Source organism: Triticum dicoccoides, chromosome 3A (assembly GCF_002162155.2).
Source record: "Triticum dicoccoides isolate Atlit2015 ecotype Zavitan chromosome 3A, WEW_v2.0, whole genome shotgun sequence".
Lineage (NCBI taxonomy): Eukaryota > Viridiplantae > Streptophyta > Magnoliopsida > Poales > Poaceae > Triticum > Triticum dicoccoides.
The window spans coordinates 11163171-11181596 of record NC_041384.1 but is presented as its reverse complement, the minus strand read 5'-3'; the positions used below and the strand labels follow the sequence as shown (position 1 = coordinate 11181596).

General features: G+C 49.7%; 2 protein-coding genes and 1 long non-coding RNA gene across 3 annotated transcripts; 2 read left to right on the top strand and 1 right to left on the bottom strand.

Annotated features, from left to right (window-relative positions):
• Positions 1–6550: 6550 nt before the first annotated feature.
• LOC119271699 (G-type lectin S-receptor-like serine/threonine-protein kinase SD2-5) lies at positions 6551–8035 on the bottom strand. The gene is made up of 3 exons (XM_037553423.1): positions 8029–8035; positions 7367–7704; positions 6551–7303 (listed from the first exon to the last, which is right to left on the bottom strand). Exons 1-3 carry the CDS (start codon positions 8033–8035, stop codon positions 6551–6553), a joined length of 1098 nt encoding a protein of 365 aa, XP_037409320.1.
• A 137-nt stretch (positions 8036–8172) lies between these two features.
• Positions 8173–14212, top strand: LOC119270939. Its single transcript, XR_005134375.1, has 3 exons — positions 8173–8282; positions 8349–8426; positions 13719–14212. It is a non-coding gene; the product is annotated as an uncharacterized LOC119270939 (long non-coding RNA).
• Positions 14213–14669: 457 nt separating this feature from the next.
• LOC119266642 (L-type lectin-domain containing receptor kinase SIT2-like) lies at positions 14670–17071 on the top strand. Its single transcript, XM_037547889.1, has one exon. The coding sequence runs from the start codon at positions 14786–14788 to the stop codon at positions 16823–16825; it is 2040 nt and encodes a 679-aa protein (XP_037403786.1). The 5' UTR covers positions 14670–14785; the 3' UTR covers positions 16826–17071.
• The last annotated feature ends 1355 nt before the right edge of the window (positions 17072–18426 follow it).

Sequence of the window (18426 nt, the reverse complement as noted above, 5' to 3'; positions counted from 1 at the left end):
TTGTGTTGTGCGGTTTGCACGCATTGTTAGCCGAAGCACAACTGAATAAATTCTCTTTCGTCTGAGTATGTATTAGGACATGTCTGGGGATGAAATTATGGATAACAACTAATTAGAGGAACGGAGATCAGCAACATCAGTGCGTAGTTGTACTGTACAACACTTGTTAATCTGCGTGGTGGAAACATTCAATGGTCAACTGCCGTCCTCAAGCCGGCCATATAAGTTAGCTTACTCTAGTGGTAGAGGACATATAATATAGCTTTCGTTTGTTAGCTCCTGATTTTTGTTATTTTGAGATGGCCGGCAACTCAGCTGTATGGTACTAATGACAGGTTCTCTCAGTCGTGGTTTCTATCTCAATGCTAACACGTTGTGATGTAGTTCATGCTTTATAAAGTGAAATATACTATCGATGAATATTTTTCGCTATACGCACTCGCTTCATACATAGTCTACGCTACATCGAACGGAGTACTAACCACTGTTCAAGGCGGGTGTATCCGGTTGGAGCGGGTGGCAGCATAATCTTCGGACTGGTCCACCACCCCCTTCGACGTAGGCATAGTGTCCGTCTTATATGACTATTGTTGCCGATATTTTTGCTTTTTTTTATATCTTTTATCAGTTTGTTAGTATTTGGTTGTGTATATCTTTAGTTATGCACAGGCTGAGTGTTGCTCCTCATACTTTATATCTGCTTGATGCTATATTTTGAGTTAATAAAAATGGCCTTTATAAAGGGGACAAACATCTGTGTCACCAGCCATTCTTTCGATGGTTTTCCTTCTGCAGTCGACCATCATTAGAGCATCTCCAATAGCAGACACACATTTTATGCATTCAAATCCATTATGGATAGAGGAGAGGGAAGATTTGGGTAGCCTTTTTTTTTTACTTTTTAGCATACTCTTATACCCATGTACGAAAGAATATGTCAATTTCCACTCATCAATGAAAACTACAATTCAATGTGAAACTATACATTTCAACTATTATAGTCACAGCATACCACAACCACATCATATTCAATCAAATAAAAAAAACTTTGGAGAATTTTGTTGAACACCTCGCTTTTGACCGACGAAGGTTGTCGCGGCTAAGTCCGGTAGCGCTGCGGCGACTGGGTGTCGAGAGCTTCGCCCGCGTGGGCCGCGTCATGGCTATGCGCCCCACTTGGCGGGGGTCGTGGGCATGTCGCCCGGCTCCTAATCAAGCCTAGTCGGCAACGACGGGGCTAGGGGACGACGATTTGGTAGGACTGGGCGTCGGCGGCGCAAGCATGGTAGGGATCGCGGCGGACGGACTTGAGCGGCAGGGCTCAGGCTTTTGTTGGCGGTTGGAGTGGGCTTGCGTGGGCGCAAGGGCAATTAAACTTCACTGAATGGCGATAGCAGTTAGCGCCACATTTTTGGATACGATGAGTCTTGTCCTAGGTTGAACCCAAATATCGCTTGGTATAGTTAGAGCATCTACAACCAATGCACTCATATCGTCTCAGACGTCCTGGTGGGCTGTCCGTGGATGTGTCCGCGCGGATCACAAGGGTAATTGTGGTTGTAGATGCTCTTAGTTATTTGGGTATTTTTATTTTTATTTTGCGTGGTCATCTTTTTTTTTTGAGACGGCCTGGTAATTTTTTTTTTGGAGAAGGTCCTGGTCATCTAGTTTTTTTTTTGAGCGATTCCTTGTCTTCTTTTTCTTACGGGTAAGGCCTAGTCTTTATTCATCATAGTCCATCGAGAGTGGGATAATGTTTGCATTATGTGGTTGGTCAAACCACACATGACGCCCCGGGATAAGTTAAGAGCAAATCTAGCTAAACTATGAGCTTCTATGTTACTCTCTCGGCCTTCAAAAATAAAACGACAAGAAAAAGCAGTAGAACAAGTTTTGATCTCGCTTATGATTGCTCCGTGTTTGCCATGAGAACCTTAAATAATATCCCGAACTATTTGTTTCGCATCTGACGCTACCACGAACTGATGTAGCAGGAGGTCTTCGGCCTGGTCATCTAGGCAAGTGTTCGTTTCTACGGCCGCCCTTGATAGATCGATGTAGGCCCAAGCTAACCAAGTTGGACGACATCCGGTTGGCTCGCGGCTGCGTGTGCTTGACTACTGGGCCGTCTTGGCTCCCTTCCTCCAACCGCACATGCACGCGCCTCCGCCATTGGTCACCATGATATCCTCCCTCCCTAGCACCACATCTTCACACCGCATCCCATCCCATGAGGACGCGGATGCCTCGCCGCCGTCTTCTTGGTCGAATCCCACCTCAATCCTCGTCGATAGAGGAGGTAACAAACGAATTTCTGCGTCAATTGCTCGCTCTGGCAGCAATTTTTGGATGAATAACCCACATGAGTTCTTCAGCAGGGACACGCATGCCAGGTGAAGGATAGGGATGTGGGGAAAAGAATCACGCGAGAGGCAGCAGCTCAATGTAAGCAGCAACATCTTGCACACCTTCCAACGCTATACTGCAAATTACTGGATGATCTTGTGCGATATCATCACATTATATTGGTCGATAGTTGCAACTTACAACACAAACGCTCCAAATGTGATAGAATCTGGCATCAATTTCTAATAGTACCAGTATAGTTGTACGTTCTCTAACTTTGCTTCATCGGCTGGCCCAGAAATGTAACAAATGCCTTCAGAGGCATCGTTGTACTTGGCAAGTTTCCGTATCAGCTCCAGTTATAGTTCCAGCAAAAGTAGTATTTCATAGCTGTGAACATCTGAGTCGTAGGTTATTGGTCCAAAGTTTCGAGAATATGGTTCTGGTGCAATATGCAGCCCCTTTAGCTGTGTTGCTTTCATCCCTTGCACATTGCTTTGCCAGCTCAAAATCTTACAATTTATTATTGAAGCTTAATGAAAACGGACTAGCTTTCAAATGGAACTAAAAAGTTTCCAATCAGACTAACCAAAATGTAAGTTATCTAGAGACAGCCGGTTTCACGAGAACAAAAAACTGCACCCCACGCACCGCGCAGCCCTAGCCTCCCGCGACTCCGCTGGCGGCGGCCGCCGCCGCCACCGCGCAGCCCCCTCCGCCGCCCTCGCCCATGGCCCCCGTAGCCCCCGCCACTTCCCCCGCCGCCGCCCCTCCCCCTCCCCCTCCCAGCCCGGCCGGGAACGAAGGCCCTGACCCGGATCCCGACCCGCGCCCCTCTCCGGCGGTCGTTCTTTACGCCCCTGCTGCTCCGGCTCCGGCTCCGGCCGCTTCGGCCCCTGCTGCTCCGGCACCGGCGTCGGCCGCTCCGGCCCCTGCGGCTCCGACCCCGGCGCCCGCCGCTCTGGCCCCGGCCGCCCCGGCTTGGGTGGAGGTTGGGAGACGGCGCCGCCCGAGCCTGGAGAAGGTGGCTGCTCCCCCTCCCAGGAAGGATGCTGGACTGCCTCGCACTTTCAAGCAGAGGACTTTCGGCCTCTGCTTTCGGTGCTTGGCGTCGGATCACTTCGTCGCGGGCTGCCACGGCCCTGTCCGGTGCTTGGGATGCGTCCACTCCGTCCATCGCGAGCGTGAGTGCTTGGCACGGCATCCTGCCGGTTCAGAACCTCGCCGTCCCCCCCTCGCGCCTACCGAGCCTCGTCAGCGGCCTCCCCCCTGCAGCGGATTGCCTCCAGCCCCACTTCATCGACCTGGTCGCACTTGGGCTTCGGTGGTTTCTCATCAAGACAGTCCTGCGACTGATGGTGTCGTGCCAACGGCTGACCCTGGCGTGCCTCCTGCTGTTTTGGAACCCTTGCGGCCTCTCCTTGCAGCTCAGGCGGAGGCGCTCGGCGCTGAACTACGGGCCTTGTTCGCTGCTCGTCTTGAGGTGCTGTTCAAGCCTCTTCAAGACTTGGTTGCTGCAGTGGAGAGTTGGACTGCTCAATCTCAAGCCTATGGGAACCTATGGAAGCTATCGGGGGCAGCCAAGACCTTGCCAATGTTGAATCTGCTCCTCCTGCTGTGGCCGTTGGTGAGGATTGCGGTGCGCTTGTTGTGGCTGGCTGCTCAGCTGAGTTGAGTGAGAAGGCTCAGTCCGCTGATGATCCGCCAGCCTTGGAAAAGGTCATGCTCGAGGATGATCCTCCCGACTTGGCTTCTGTCCTACCCGGGATGGTGAGTCAAGGCGTGGAGGAGCGGGCTAAGGTGTCTTCTCGTTTTGACATGGTTATGTCTGAGGTGGAGCCTGTTGAGCAGTCGACACTGGAGGAGCCGAAGGTTTCCAGTGCTCCTTGCACCGGCAAGCCTTCAAAGGAGCTGATCCAGATGGATGCAGATGAGCCTCTTGGGAGAGCCTCCTCTCCGTGGGGGGAGTTCCTCGAAGAGCTTGCTCTCACTGTGTCGAGCTCGCCGCAGGTTTTGTAGGTGGGAGAGGCTGCTCCTTCTCTCTTCGAGCGACGAAGCTGCCGTTTGGACAAGAAAAACAAAGATTGCGACATTCCTGTAGCCAAGCGCGCGGAGTATAGGCGGGCGGAGGCCTTTGGAGAGGTTCCAACACTCAAGAACAAAGGAAAAGCATCTGAGGAAGACCTGAATGAGAAGATGCAACACTATCTGCAGATGTACAATAAGGAACACACGCCCAAGGCGATCGAGGCGGTGCGCGCATTAGTTCAGGCCAATGCTTGACCACTTCTGTTGCAAGGGTGCACTTCGGTGTGCTGCCATTGTAGAGAGTTTGTGGGTGTTTGCGGAGTTCGTCTTTGTTGGATACAAGGCATGGCCTCCGGTCCTAGGTCTGGGGGGCTCTTGTTTCTGGCACAGATGATGTGCTATGAGTTGTTGGGTGTGGTTTTTTGCCGGTTTTCCATATTAACCGCGCGTTGTATGGTTTTCGGGTCCAGTTTCCGTATTAACTGGACCACTTTCCCTCTTCTATAATGCAAAGGCAGAGCACCTGCCGTTCACGCTCAAAAAGTAAGTTATCTGGAGTGGTGCAGAGAGAGCAGATTTCCAATATAATTGACATTTAGCAGTTCTCCTATTTCGAAAGGTTTAAGCCATCCTTCAAATATTTTTCATTGAGGAAACCGTGCCAGCTTCTTATACTTACGAACTTTATAACTGAATCACCAATTTCGTAAAAAAAAAATATAGCAACCGATCACTCTGTTAGACTCCTATATTGTACCTGTATACACGTTGTATCCCTATATATATATAAAGAGCCACACCTGTATTAGGGTGTCATGCAGTTTCCCATAATCCCACGTTTAACAATGGTATCAGTTTAGGATCGATCGCTTCCGCTGTCCGGAACTCCCGATCGCTATCTCGGTCGCCCTGATGGCGTCTGCCCCGACCGCCGCCGCCTCAACCTCCGTCGCTCCGGCCGCCACTACTCAGGCCGGTGCCGCCCCGTCGACACCCCCGGTCCTCAGCGAAGCCACTCTCCAGCCGCCAGTATTCTACGGCGCCGCCGCTGCATCTCCCGTTCTGGCCCCGTCCCCTCTGCTGAGAATTTTTTTCTTCCCTGTCCAACATGAAGTTGTCATCTAACAGGAGGTTTGACATCCAAATGAGCAATCCTTTTTGTGCACTCCTCATGAAGATAAGAGTCCCTTAGCAATGTAAGTTGAGTCAATTGCACAAAACCACCACATTTGCGGCTAGGTTTGCAGAAAACCACCAAGTCGGTAATCCGTTGCAGAAAACACCGCGATTTCAATAATCTTGTTGCAAAAAGCACTGATCGGGTGATTTGGCTTGTTTAATCACTTGCTGTCAGGTGGGGCCAGATTGTCAGGAGCTGAATTGACAAAAAAATACACACACACACCCCTCAATTCTGAAAGAAAACACAATCCAGTCCCTCCTTGCGGAAAATTGTCAGCGAGGCGCAACCACGGCGACCTGGCCCTGCCGTCCGCCGGGATACCTCTTCCACCAGCGCGTCCTTGGCGCTCTCCTTGGCCATCTGCCGTTGACCTCATCCTCCGCCACCGCACCGGGAAAGGTGAAGCTTCCTCCTCTTCCTTTCTTCTGGAAGTTGGCCACGATTCACCAACCAATCCATCGCTCGCTGCTGGTACCGAGGACTAATTCATTCAGGAGTCCCACGAGTGTCACTAAATCTAAATGGTATGCAGCAACTTCTCATGCATGCACCTCCCGGCTAGTGCTATTCATTTTCAAATTCTCTTCAAATCTCACTAATATTCAGTATAGCATGCATGGTGGTAACTGGGAGGGAGCAGTACATGGAGAATCTCACTAATACCATACACTCTATTATTACCAGAATGCTGATTGAGTTGGAGATCCGATATTTACAATATGCAATACTAAGCACAACACAATCTAAAAAGAGATTTGCATTACAGAGAGAAACTGAACATTCCAATGAATAAATTCAGTCCAGCTGTTGCAGAACAACAAGGTTTGCAATGTTGAAGTATTTTACAGATAAAATTAACTCGAGACAAGGGGCTTGGGTTTATAGTAATTTGAGAAGATACAAGTATACAACAGGCATGGCATTTGCCTTACATAAGGAAATCTCCTGTCCTGCTCATAATCTAATTGTCTATCTTGTCAGGACTGTCTCATTTCACCTGGGGCCTGATAGATGTGAGGCTAGAGGTGGAGCCGAGGAGGTCACATTACCAGCAATGCCAAAATTTGCTTGGTTTGTTGCAACAAAGTTGTGATCTATATTGCTCTCTGCATCCATGGTACCTTCCAAGACGTTGACTACCTCGGACATTTTAGGCCTTCTTTTGCAATCGATCTGCAAACACCACATTGCTAGCTTCATCATCTGAATTACATCCTGCTCGTGTGCTTGCATGTCATTACTGTTCTTGTCAATCAAATCTACCAACTGATTGTTCTTCACCTTTTCTTCCAATAGGGTAATAAGATGGATGCTCTCTTCGGACCGGGAAGTGTCAAGGTTCTTTCTTCCGCTCACAATTTCCATGACCACCAGGCCAAAGCTATAGATATCGGCCTTCTCCGTGATTTGTGATGTCAACCATTCAGGAGCTAAATATCCAGGTGTGCCTCTCATTCTAGTAACCACTTGGCTCATGTCCCTATCCATGAGCTTGCACAAACCAAAATCAGAAAGTTTAGCATTGAAGTCCTCATCTATGAGAATATTTTGTGGTTTGATATCCAAATGGGCAATTCTCTTCATGCAGTCCTCATGAAGATAAGAGAGACCCTTAGCTATGTTCGTGATAATCTTGCATCGCACTCTCCATTCTAACGGAGGACCAGTGTTGTCATGTCGACAATAGATCCACTTGTCCAAGGATCCTTTTGGCATATACTCATAAACCAAGAGCCTATGGGTTTTCTCTGCACAGAAACCAAACAGTCTCACCAGATTGATATGATGAATGCTGCCAATTGTCTGAACCTCTGCTAAGAATTCTCTCTTTCCTTGACCAGCTCGATCCAAGCGTTTTGCCGCAATCCTTTCCTCACCTAGCCGTCCCTTGAAAACAGAACCAAATCCTCCTTCCCCAAGCTTGTCTTTGAACTGCTCGGTTGCCACTTCTAACTGTTGAAACGTGAACCTCATCGGTATGCCTTGTAGCTTACCGAACTCTGCCTCCTCTTCTTCCATCTCATGGTGTCGTCGTGTTCTCCTTCTGTGTATGACAAAAAGGACGAATGCGACAATTAAAATGAAACTGGCTAAGGAACCTGCAGTTGCAATCCGAACAGCCGTGCCTACTTTTCTGAATGAAGGTCCTGTGCTTGTGGCCCCAAAAAAGAGAGGCAAAAATATGTGTCATGAGGCATTGTTTGAGCATATTACACAGCTTCAAGACAAGCTGCGCATGCACATTTGATATGTATTCTGCTCGGGAGTTGGAGGATGACTTTCTTTGGGCAGGGTAGGGAGCCTGCCAATTTGAATGATGTTCAAATTGCCCGCGGCTGCATCCGCCCGCAAGGTTGCCGAGGATGAATATCCACCGGCTGTTCGATTAAAGTTACACGGCCAGGTCTACGGCCGAGCTAACGAAGATTTAGTGGGCTCGTCTACGCACTGGACTACTTGGCCGTCCTAACCCCCCATTCCCACGGCGGTGTCCCCATCAGCAGTGCCGGCGCCGGCGAACTGGACCGTGGTTCACGTCTAGTATTAATCCGCCGCCATCACTCGCCGCGGAATCCTCCCTCCCCAGTCCACAGTAGCACAACTTTCCACCCCTACCCATCTGCAGGCGCGCGCGCCGCCCGGGCCGCTCCAAATCGCCGGCCTCTGGAGAAGCCTCACCGCCGTCTTCTTTGGCCTCAGCTCCCGCCAACCCTCGTCCACTGCGGTAACCAACTAACTCCAGCGTCAATTAATCATTCGTGCAACAATTTGACGCTGAGTTCTTCAGCAGGGAATAGGGACACACAAGCAGTATGCCACCTGTCCTAAGGAAGAGGATGGGAATATATCATACGAGCTGCAGTGCAAAGTAAGCAACAGCAACATCTATGCACACCTTCCATTCCAACTGCTACATTGCCAATTATTGGATGATCTGATGTGATTCATCATATTATATTGGTTAATTAGGGAGCGACTAGTGTAGAATCTACATCTTACAACACAAAAGCTAATTGAGTAGAAAACTAAATGTGATATCAACTTGGCATCAAATTCTAAGAGTGGCTGAGTAGCATAGTTATACATTCTCTAACTTCAATTCAGTTCATCCGCTGTCCTGGGAATTTAGCAAATGGCTTCGGAGGCATCGTTCTACTTGGCGAAAGTCCTTAACTGTTCTAGTTCTTTCCCCCTATGCGATTACCTTATCTTAAAGCTCTTTTTGGTTCTCGAACCATGGGCCCGTCATCTGAGTTCCTCATGCTACTCAACATTTCCAACATACATAAGCATGCCATAGCTTCAAACATCTGACTCGTAGGATATTGTTCCAAAGTTCATGAAAGACAGATTGAACATATATACACTTGAAAGCAATACTTTCATCTTTTCAGACATAAGAGTTCCATGCACATAACTATCTCCTATGCCTCTGGTCACTATTTTACAGCAAGTCTCTCATCTTGCAGCTAAAGTTCTTCATAGCAACTCTGAATTTGACAAGTTCCTGCAAAATGATTATTTTTTCTGAAAAACAGAAGTTCTACTATTACGGAAGTGTATCTAGAGACCATTTTTTGCCCTCTTCTCAAAGGAAAGTTTCAGTTAGATCTGCATGATGACCAGTGTCCATATTGTTGGAAATTCGTCCACAGGATTGATCACATCAAACTGCACGAACACACGCGCACAAAAAACTAATAGCCAAGGGCCTTTGTCGTGCCCTCTTTTCTTCCTCTTTATTGCTTTTCTCCTTTTTCTCTTGATATCTCTCGGTGTTACAAAACTCACGCAACACCCCGTACGTATATACACGCAGCGACGCCTTAGCTAGGCGGACACAAATCCTATTCGAACACCAACTCCAAATACCATACGCCAAAGCTAGCTCTAACCGGACTGGCAAAAGCCCATACTTTCCTAATTGTCGGCCACGCCTAACAGGACTCAAACATGAGCAAACATGACTATACGTACTGGTAATCTCAAACTTACCTAATTAATACTAACCTATGTCTGGATTATCTAACAATCACCCCCTAATTCAAACATCCGACTTTTTACTCGACGAGACACACAGACGATCACCTCTTCATCTTGTCCCGTCAATTGCCTCCGGTGACGCGACTTACCGGACCACAGCTTCTCTCTTCTTGCAACGATGGCCACCACATCATCACCATCATACTTTTGTGCCGACTTGAAAACTGAAACCAACGATTACCCAGACTACCAGACACGCTGCCACAACTTAGCGTGCTACATGCAGATTAAACGCATAGCCTCATGCAGGAACTCAACTTTACTGGTCCGCATCCATCTTCAGTTGATCTTCGTCTTCTCATCGGGTGCTCGTGCACGGGAAGACACATCTTTTCACCCGCCACATCTTCACTTTCTTGTTGTCGGTGGTGACACAATGCAACTTACCAAAATGACGCTCCTTGTCCGACGGCATCACAACTCGTCATATACGTGCAACTCAACTTCACCGTATATGAACTCGCCGGAACTCTTTGATCACGAACAGAAAAGCAAGGCACGAATTCCTTTTTCTGCCCGCTCTCGCTCGCAATTCTCCTCCGCCAGTGACGCATCTCAACTATAGCAGAAGACTCACACACCTGAGCTCTTGGACACACCTTACAAAAACTCATCTGCACACCTCGATGACGGCTCGCAACTTCGCCATCTCCACTGTCAACCCTCCAATGATGATCTCGATGATTTCCTCGGTATCGCAACTTTGGCACCTTCATAAGCATCAATGATCACCAACGCCTTGTCGACGACAGCCTGTCACCCTCCTCCAGGTAGTTCTGTCGAACGACGATCACCCATTGCCTCGCTTGCGACAGCGTCCTCGCTGCCTTCTCGTCGTCGCTCCGCCAAACGACTACCGCCTAATCTTCCACGTCGCTGCACCACCCAGCGACTATATCGCCCGCTCCTCCTCGTCGTTGTACCACCCAACGACTCTATGGCCCGTCCTTCCTTGTCGTTGCACCACCCAACGACTATATCGCCCGCTCTTCCTTGTCGCTGCACCAACCAGCGACTATATGGCCTGCCCCTGAGGCGCTAGTAGGTCGCCACCCGAGGCAAGCGCGGCTTCAAATCGACCGTGCTCTGATAGCAATTGTTAGAAATTCGCCCATAGGATCGATCACATCAAACTGCATGAACACACGCGCACAAAAAACTGATAGCCAAGGGCCCTTGTCGTGCCCTCTTTTCTTCCTCTTTATTTCTTTTCTTCTTTTTCTCTTGATATCTCTTGGTGTTACAAAACTCACGCAACACCCCGTGCATATATACACGCAGGGACGCCTTAGCTAGCCCGACACAAATCCTATTCGAACACCAACTCCAAATACCATACGCCAAAGCTAGCTCTAACTGGACTGGCAAAAGCCCATACTTTCCTAACTACCGGCCACGCCTAACAGGACTCAAACATGAGCAAACATGACTATACGGCAGCGCTGATCACTTCCTAACCGGACTCAACCCTGTGTCTCACGCAGACTGCTTGCTTGCACATAACTAGAACTTACCTAGCTAAAACCAACTTATGTTTGGATTAAACACATATAACTGGAGTATTACGTAGGAACTGTGAAGCAACTAAGGGAGCTTAGAGGCCAATGAAGGAACCTCCTACCTTTCCAAACATAGTGGACTATTGGTAGTAGCAATTGCACTTGTTGGTACTAGACATTCGGTGCTAATTAGTCTCTCGAAATCCCAATTTTCTTTCGTACGGTGCATTTAGCTGCTTTCTTCGAACCGGGCTGCAATAGGACTTTTCTATGCTTTGTTATGATCGCGACAGTCAGGACTAGTGTCTGGAGATTTAACAGTGGAAATCAGTTTGGAATAAGATGCTGGAAGGAAGATAAGAGCACAGGCTCAGCAGCTGTTTGGAATCTGCTCAAGTCCTGGGCATCTTCATTGACCAAAATGTCTTATTCACCATGGTTCTGTGATTCCCGTTCAACGGAGAAGGATGGCCAGAGCCTCGTCATCTTGGGTTCTCCGGCCAATATGTAAAGAACTTAGTCTAGGAATCTTAATATCTCCGGAGTACTGAAGCAGCAACATTGACTCCACAACTGACTCCGGACATCGACATGCACTGAAGTAGCAACATTTACTTCACCACTGACTCCAGTTGGCAGTTCATGGGCCAGTGAGAGTAGTAAAAGACCAGTTCATGGCCAGGGACAAAGAAAGACTATCATGCCTTGAACTACGGGGCGCCAATGTCTCATTCACGGTAACCTGACTTAATTAGCTTGTGATCTACGTGCAGCCAGGAAGGGCAGCCACAGCCATCGTTGTCTCGGTTCCCTGGCCAACATGGAAATAATGTAATCCACCCATCTGGAGCACTTGTAGAGGCAGCAACTTGTACAGAGGTCATGATCTAGGCCTGTAGAATCAAGATCACTTTGGCTGGCAATCAGCGGCAGCTGTGTGCAAGGCTGGGAGCGGCTCGAGGTGTGGACGCCTTGACTGGACTATTTTTTTTTTAGAACGAAGGCTCAAGGAGAGCCCGACTTTGAATTAACAAAGCCATCAACCGGCCAGGGATTACACAAGGCCACCAATACAACCAACGGAAAACAGAAAGGAAAATAAACTGCAGGTACACAGTGATGCCGAAGCAGCTTACAAGCACCAAAGACTACATGCCCTATAGAAGTAAACAGAGAAGCACTAGCATGTAGTCAACGGAGTCCTCCAAGTGGACTATAGACAGTAGGACAAACAGAGGGGAGCTTCGGGCAGCCATTGCCCAACGTCGATGGACCGAGCCCTCATCTACCCTAGAAGGTGCACATCGAAAACCAAGCCGCTCCTCTCCAAATCCGGAGGGGACCCCTGCCCCTCGCCTTGGCTCGAAAGGCGTCGGACCGCCGGAAGATGGAATTGCCCTCCCTAGAGCAAGGAAAGGGCATGATTCTGTGCACCAAAGAGATACTCAGCTCGACACGCCGCTGCACGAAGGGAACCAGAAGAGTCCACACCGCAGCCCACTGCTACAAGCACGAAGAGGAAAAACTGCACAATGGAGCTGTCACTGAACAAACAAACAGCAAGGAGAAATGGAGCCTCCATAACTGGATCAGATACAAAGCATCATGCTCCAAATCCCTCGCCGAAGACGCAGCCACCCAGCCACCACCGCCCAGCACCACAGCACACTCCCACCTTGCCCAAGCCGGCACCTTCAAGAAGGAGGCGGCGCACGCTGCACCGTTGTCGACCTGTCTCGGCAAGACATGGGGTTTCTCCCGAGCATGGAGCGGGAGGGAGAGGGCACGAAACTCGACGGCGCCTCCAAGGAGGGGAGCGGCACCGGCCGGTGTCGCCGCCGTCGTGGCTAGAGCACCCCAGCCAAGGATTTCTCCCGATTCGAACCGCATCTCCGGGCAGCCCAACGTCGGATCCGGCGGCCAGAGGCTACCGACGACCAGATCCGGCGGGGCGGAGTGCTGCGTGGGGGAAGGGGCCGCCTTCAGATCCAGCCGCGGGCGAGGGGAGTGCCGCACCCGCCGCGACCGGCGACAACTCCCGCCGTCCCTCGCCACCCTCGCGGCCAAGGGAACGGAGGGTCACCACCTGCGGCGCCGCTTGCAGGGAGACAGCGCCGCCTCGCCACCCGAGGCCGCCGCCTCGGCGTCCGGAGCCCTCCGATCGGGAGCAGCAAATCCTCGCCGCCGCCGTCCTTGACGACCCCGCGGGCGGCGCCGGAGATCCCCTCGGGCGGCGGCGAGGGGGGAGGGGGGAGGCGGGAGGGGAGGTTCGGCGGCTAGGGTTCGGCGCCGCCCGAGTCGCCCCAAGCGGAGCGACGCGGGGGCCGCCCGAGAACTAAGACCTCACTGAGTGTTGGTAGAATATGGAAAGTTGACTGGACTATTATGCCACATGGAGCTCGTACGACTAGACTGGTGTGCTATATATGTCGACTATGCTTGTTCTACTCTGCGTGTTGGTGGTAGTCTCACGGTCCAAAATATCAATGCTTGTACAGAGAACGTGGTAATTTTATATATCCCCTTAAATAAAACCGTCAATTTGTTCGCTTTGTAGAAAAATGTTAAAATGGGAAATCGTTGTGCAATGCAATGACTGTGTCTTGCTGTTTTGACAGGTCACTAGACCGGAGCACGTCTACAGCTCCATTAAGGGGATCCTCAATTCCTCGCTGGACCGCAGGACTCGTTCAAGCTGAAATCGACGTGTACTGAAAGTAGTGGCGAAGACTACACCATTGACTCCGGTTGGCAGTTCATGGCAAGTGAGTGGTATTAAGACTTACCAGTTACTCCCAGCACTCATGCACACAAAACTGAAGCAACAAAGAAGAAACTCCACTCTGAAATCCAGCAAAGCACCCATGCCAAGCCAGCTGATTTGGTTGTGCGTGCTCTTGTTCGTCTATTTGCATGACGGTGTTACTGCCATCGATGAGTACACATACAAGGGGTTCGTGTTCTCCATCACACCCATCAGACTCTGGGCCTCTGGCCATTCCGGCGATGGAATGGCGTTTGTCACCTCCTTGGCCCCGCTGTCTGATGTCTGTACACGGAAATACTTGGGCCTTGACACCATAGCTAACAAGTGATGTGGAAGGCTGGGAGCATCTCGGTAATATTATTGTGATCTAAAATACAATGTTTTAAATAGCGGGCTATGGAAAATAGCGGCGAGCCTCCAAATCAGCTATAGCGGAGCTATAGCGGGCTATTTGTGAAGGTGACCATTTAGCGGCACCCTGCTGAAAAGGCTAGCCGGCTATTTAAAACTATGCTAAAATATGAATGCTCTTATAGAGAACGTGGTAATTTCCCTGCAAAAAAGAAAAAGAAAAAAAGAGAACGAGGTAATTTTTTACCTCTCTATATAAAACTATCATTTCGTTAGCTATGCCAAAAAAATGTTAAAAATGGGAAATTAGTGTGGAAGGCAATAATTCTGTGTGGCTGTTTTGACGGGTCCCTAGACCGTAGACAAGTTTATTGCTCCATCAAGGACTCGTTCAAACTGAAATCGACATGTAGGAGAACTGCAGGGGCAACGACTACACCAGTGACTCCGGTTGGGCAGTTCATGGCCCGTGAGTAGTATTAATACTTGCCTTGCTCCTCGCACCACATCCACACAACCAAAGGGAGAAAGAAAGAAACTCCGGTCTGAAAACCAGCATATAGCACCATGCCAGGTCTGATCTGGTTGTGCGTCCTCTTGATCGTCTCCTGCCATGATGGCGTTGATGGCGTCACGGAGTTCATATACAATGGGTTCGCCGGCAGCAAGCTCCGCCTCGACGGCGAGGCTTCCATCTCAAAACAAGGCGTCCTCTCTCTAACGAGGGACAGCTACTTCACCCAGGGGCATGGCTTCCATCCAGAACCTCTTCCGTTTGTCAATTCCCATGGTGTGTCCATGAGCTTCTCTGCCACTTTCGTGTTCTCCATTACGCCCAGCGACTATGGCGGTTCCGGAGACGGGATGGCGTTTGTCATCTCCTTGGCCCCGCTATCTGGTATCTGGACAGATGGGAAATACTTGGGACTTGTCAATGAGGAGGACGACGGTTCCATACTTGCAAACCGTTTCTTCGCCATCGAGCTCGACACAGGAGTCAACAAGGAGTTCGGAGATATAGATGACAACCATGTCGGGGCTGATCTCAACAACCTGACGTCCACTGTCTCTTCAACCGCAGGCTACTACAGCGGCAATGTCGAGAAGGACTTCAATCCGCTGAGGCTTTCTAGTGGAAACCCAATGCAAGTGTGGGTGGACTACATCGATATGCAGCTTGACATCAGGCTTGCTCCTGTCGCCATGTATAAGCCCTCATTACCGCTTTTGTCTTACTACCCTGTCGACCTTGCAAAGGTCCTCAAGAATGACACCAAATCAAAGGCAGGGGTTCCAACCACAGCATACGTCGGTTTCTCTGCCTCCAACGGTGATTGGCCAGATTGGTGTGCGGCCCATCAGATTCTTGGGTGGAGCTTTAACATGTATGGACCGGCCGAACCACTTAACTTATCACTGCTGCTGCGGCCATTAATACAAGTCCAAGATAGTTCCAGACAAGAAGCCCATGACAAGAAAAAAGTCGTCAAATGGGTGACTGCAACTATATCTTCCCTTGCCATACTTGCAGGTATAACAGCTTGCCTTCTCCTTCGATGGTGGTGGTGCAAGACGAGGAACTCAGAGTGGAACGAAGATTGGGAGGCTGAGCTTGGCCCCCGCCGCTTCGCATACCGGGACCTCCACAGGGCAACGGATGGCTTCCGCGACATGCAGCTTCTGGGAAAAGGCGGCTTTGGGCAAGTCTATAGAGGAGCCCTGGGCAGCTCTGGGATGGACATCGCGGTGAAGCGGATCTCCTCAGAATCCAAGCAGGGGCTGGCCGAATTCACAGCTGAAATCATCATCCTTGGCCGCCTACGGCACCGGAACCTCGTTCGCTTGATCGGCTATTGTCGGCACAAGAAGGAGATGCTCCTGGTCTACGAGTGCATGCCCAACGGCAGCCTGGATAGCTACCTGCATGCCCAGACAAGGCATGCAATGCTCTCCTGGTCTCAGAGGCTTCACATCATCAAAGGCGTTGCGTCCGGGCTTCTGTACCTCCATGAGGACTGGGAACAAGTCATCATACACCGTGACGTCAAGGCCAGCAACGTGCTCCTGGATGGGGAGATGAATGGTCGGCTGGGTGACTTCGGCCTTGCCAGGCTGCACGACCATGGTGCTGATGCGCACACCACCCACGTGGCCGGCACGAGGGGCTACCTTGCCCCTGAGCTAACGAGGTTCGGCAAGGCGACCAAAGCAACTGACGTGTTTGCGTTTGGTGCCTTTGTCCTAGAGGTGGCCTGCGGGAGGCGGCCGGTGGGGTTCAACGCCCGCGGCGAGCTTCTGGTGCTCGTCCAATGGGTGCGAGACACGTGGGCGAGCGGCTCCGGCTCAATCGTCGACACCATTGACCCAAGGCTGGACGAGTATGCTGCTGATGAGGCGGAGCTGGTGCTCAAGCTGGGGCTGTTGTGCTCGCACCCTTTACCTGTGGCGAGGCCCAGCATACGCCTTGTTATGCGGTACCTCGATGGAGATTTATCCTTGCCCGAGTTCTCTCCTGAATATCTCAACATTACAGATGTCGATCAGGTTCTTGATGAAGTGCCTCCGTCAGTGGCGAACAGCATTACAGGTCTGTCTGGAGGTAGATGATAGAACATCCACGAGGGTTTATCTATTTTGCTGTTTAATTAAAGGCTGGGGTGATGTTGGTTTAGAAGAACCTGATGGGGTCAAAATGAGAAATGATAGATATGTAATGTGTTTGTGTGTGTGGCTACTGGCTACTGAACAAATCTGGGAACTTTTCACAATAAAAAATACCTGCATACCTTTCTGAAATTCTCTCAGGTTACTCTCCCACAAGTTTCTTTCTCAGGACTGGGAAGTATCCTCCAAAAGGATAGCCTTGGGAAGAGTTTGTGGCTGCCAGTGTCACAGGAACGGCAGCTACCTCCTGTCCATGTATACCTCCCAACTACTACTTTGCAGGTCTGTTCCTTCCATTCATCCATTATTCTTGTAGCTCCAGACAGAGCAAATAGCTTTGCAAGCTCAAAAAGTCCTAAAATTTTGGATTAAAAAATGCACCAAAATCCTCAAACGGCCACTGAAAAAACAAATAATTTGCCCAACCAACTGCCAACATTGTTAGTTACCTGTAGTGGTGAAAAGGAGCAGCAAAATCCCATATTCATAGCATTTTATACTTTTTTTCTTGTGATGATTCACGATAGGTTTGAGCCGTATTTTCCGCTTCTGAGGAAATCGAGCAATATTGTTAGCTGAGGTATTTTTTTTCTATCTCATTAGTGTTGGACAAATTAACCTAACAAGTTCTTGTCTCTGAAAAATTGTTGTCATCATATGTCTACAAGACGCTCTGCTGTTCCAGAATCCGGATAACATGCTGTCTCTGGCCTTGTGAAGCTCTGCACAAGCATGCATGAGGAACTACGGGACAGATGGCAGGAGGTTGGTGTTGCAAATTTAATCCCTAGCTTGAACCATATGACAGTTAATAATACTAGGGATCTGTAAAATGTATTGCCATGTCAACACATCAAAACATTGCAGTTGGAAGCTGATTCAGAGACCAGAACAAGCTGCGCCGCTGCTACCGCCTCAAGGAATAGTGAAGCAATCCAGCCAAGAAGGCGTCTTCAACTGGCCCAATAACATGGCCCATGTTGACGCGTAAGTCTGAACGTTCGTGGCCCGGATCGACTAGAGAGAAAAAATCAACAGGGCCCATCCGTCCCCTTCCTCTGTCGCCCGTCACACTTCCCGGCGGCGCTCCGGCGGTGGCGATTTTGACCAGCTCCCCAGTCCTAATGGCAGGCTACAGCCGCTACTACTGCTGCTGTTGTTGATCCCCTCCGCCGCCCCCGCCGCATCGGGGAAAGGTGAACCTTCCTCCTTTTACTTTCTTCTGAATGTTCGCTACGGTAGCAGAAATGAGCTGCCAAGTATGCATGATGATGTCATGTACAATGTGTGGTTTCTAATGAATCTGTATCAGTTAGTCCCAAAATCATGTACAGTAACAGAGATGAGCTGCCAAGTAACAGGGAGCATAACATGACTTCAAAAAGTGTTTGTAGTTTCTAACTGATACGTGTTATAGTAGTTAGTCCCAAAAATTTCGTTCATTATGTCCATTTCTCAGCTCTTTTGGAGCCTAGGAGCATTTTGGAACATGCCGCTGATTTCAACTACAATGACTAGAAAAATACATGCGTCAGTTGTTCTAA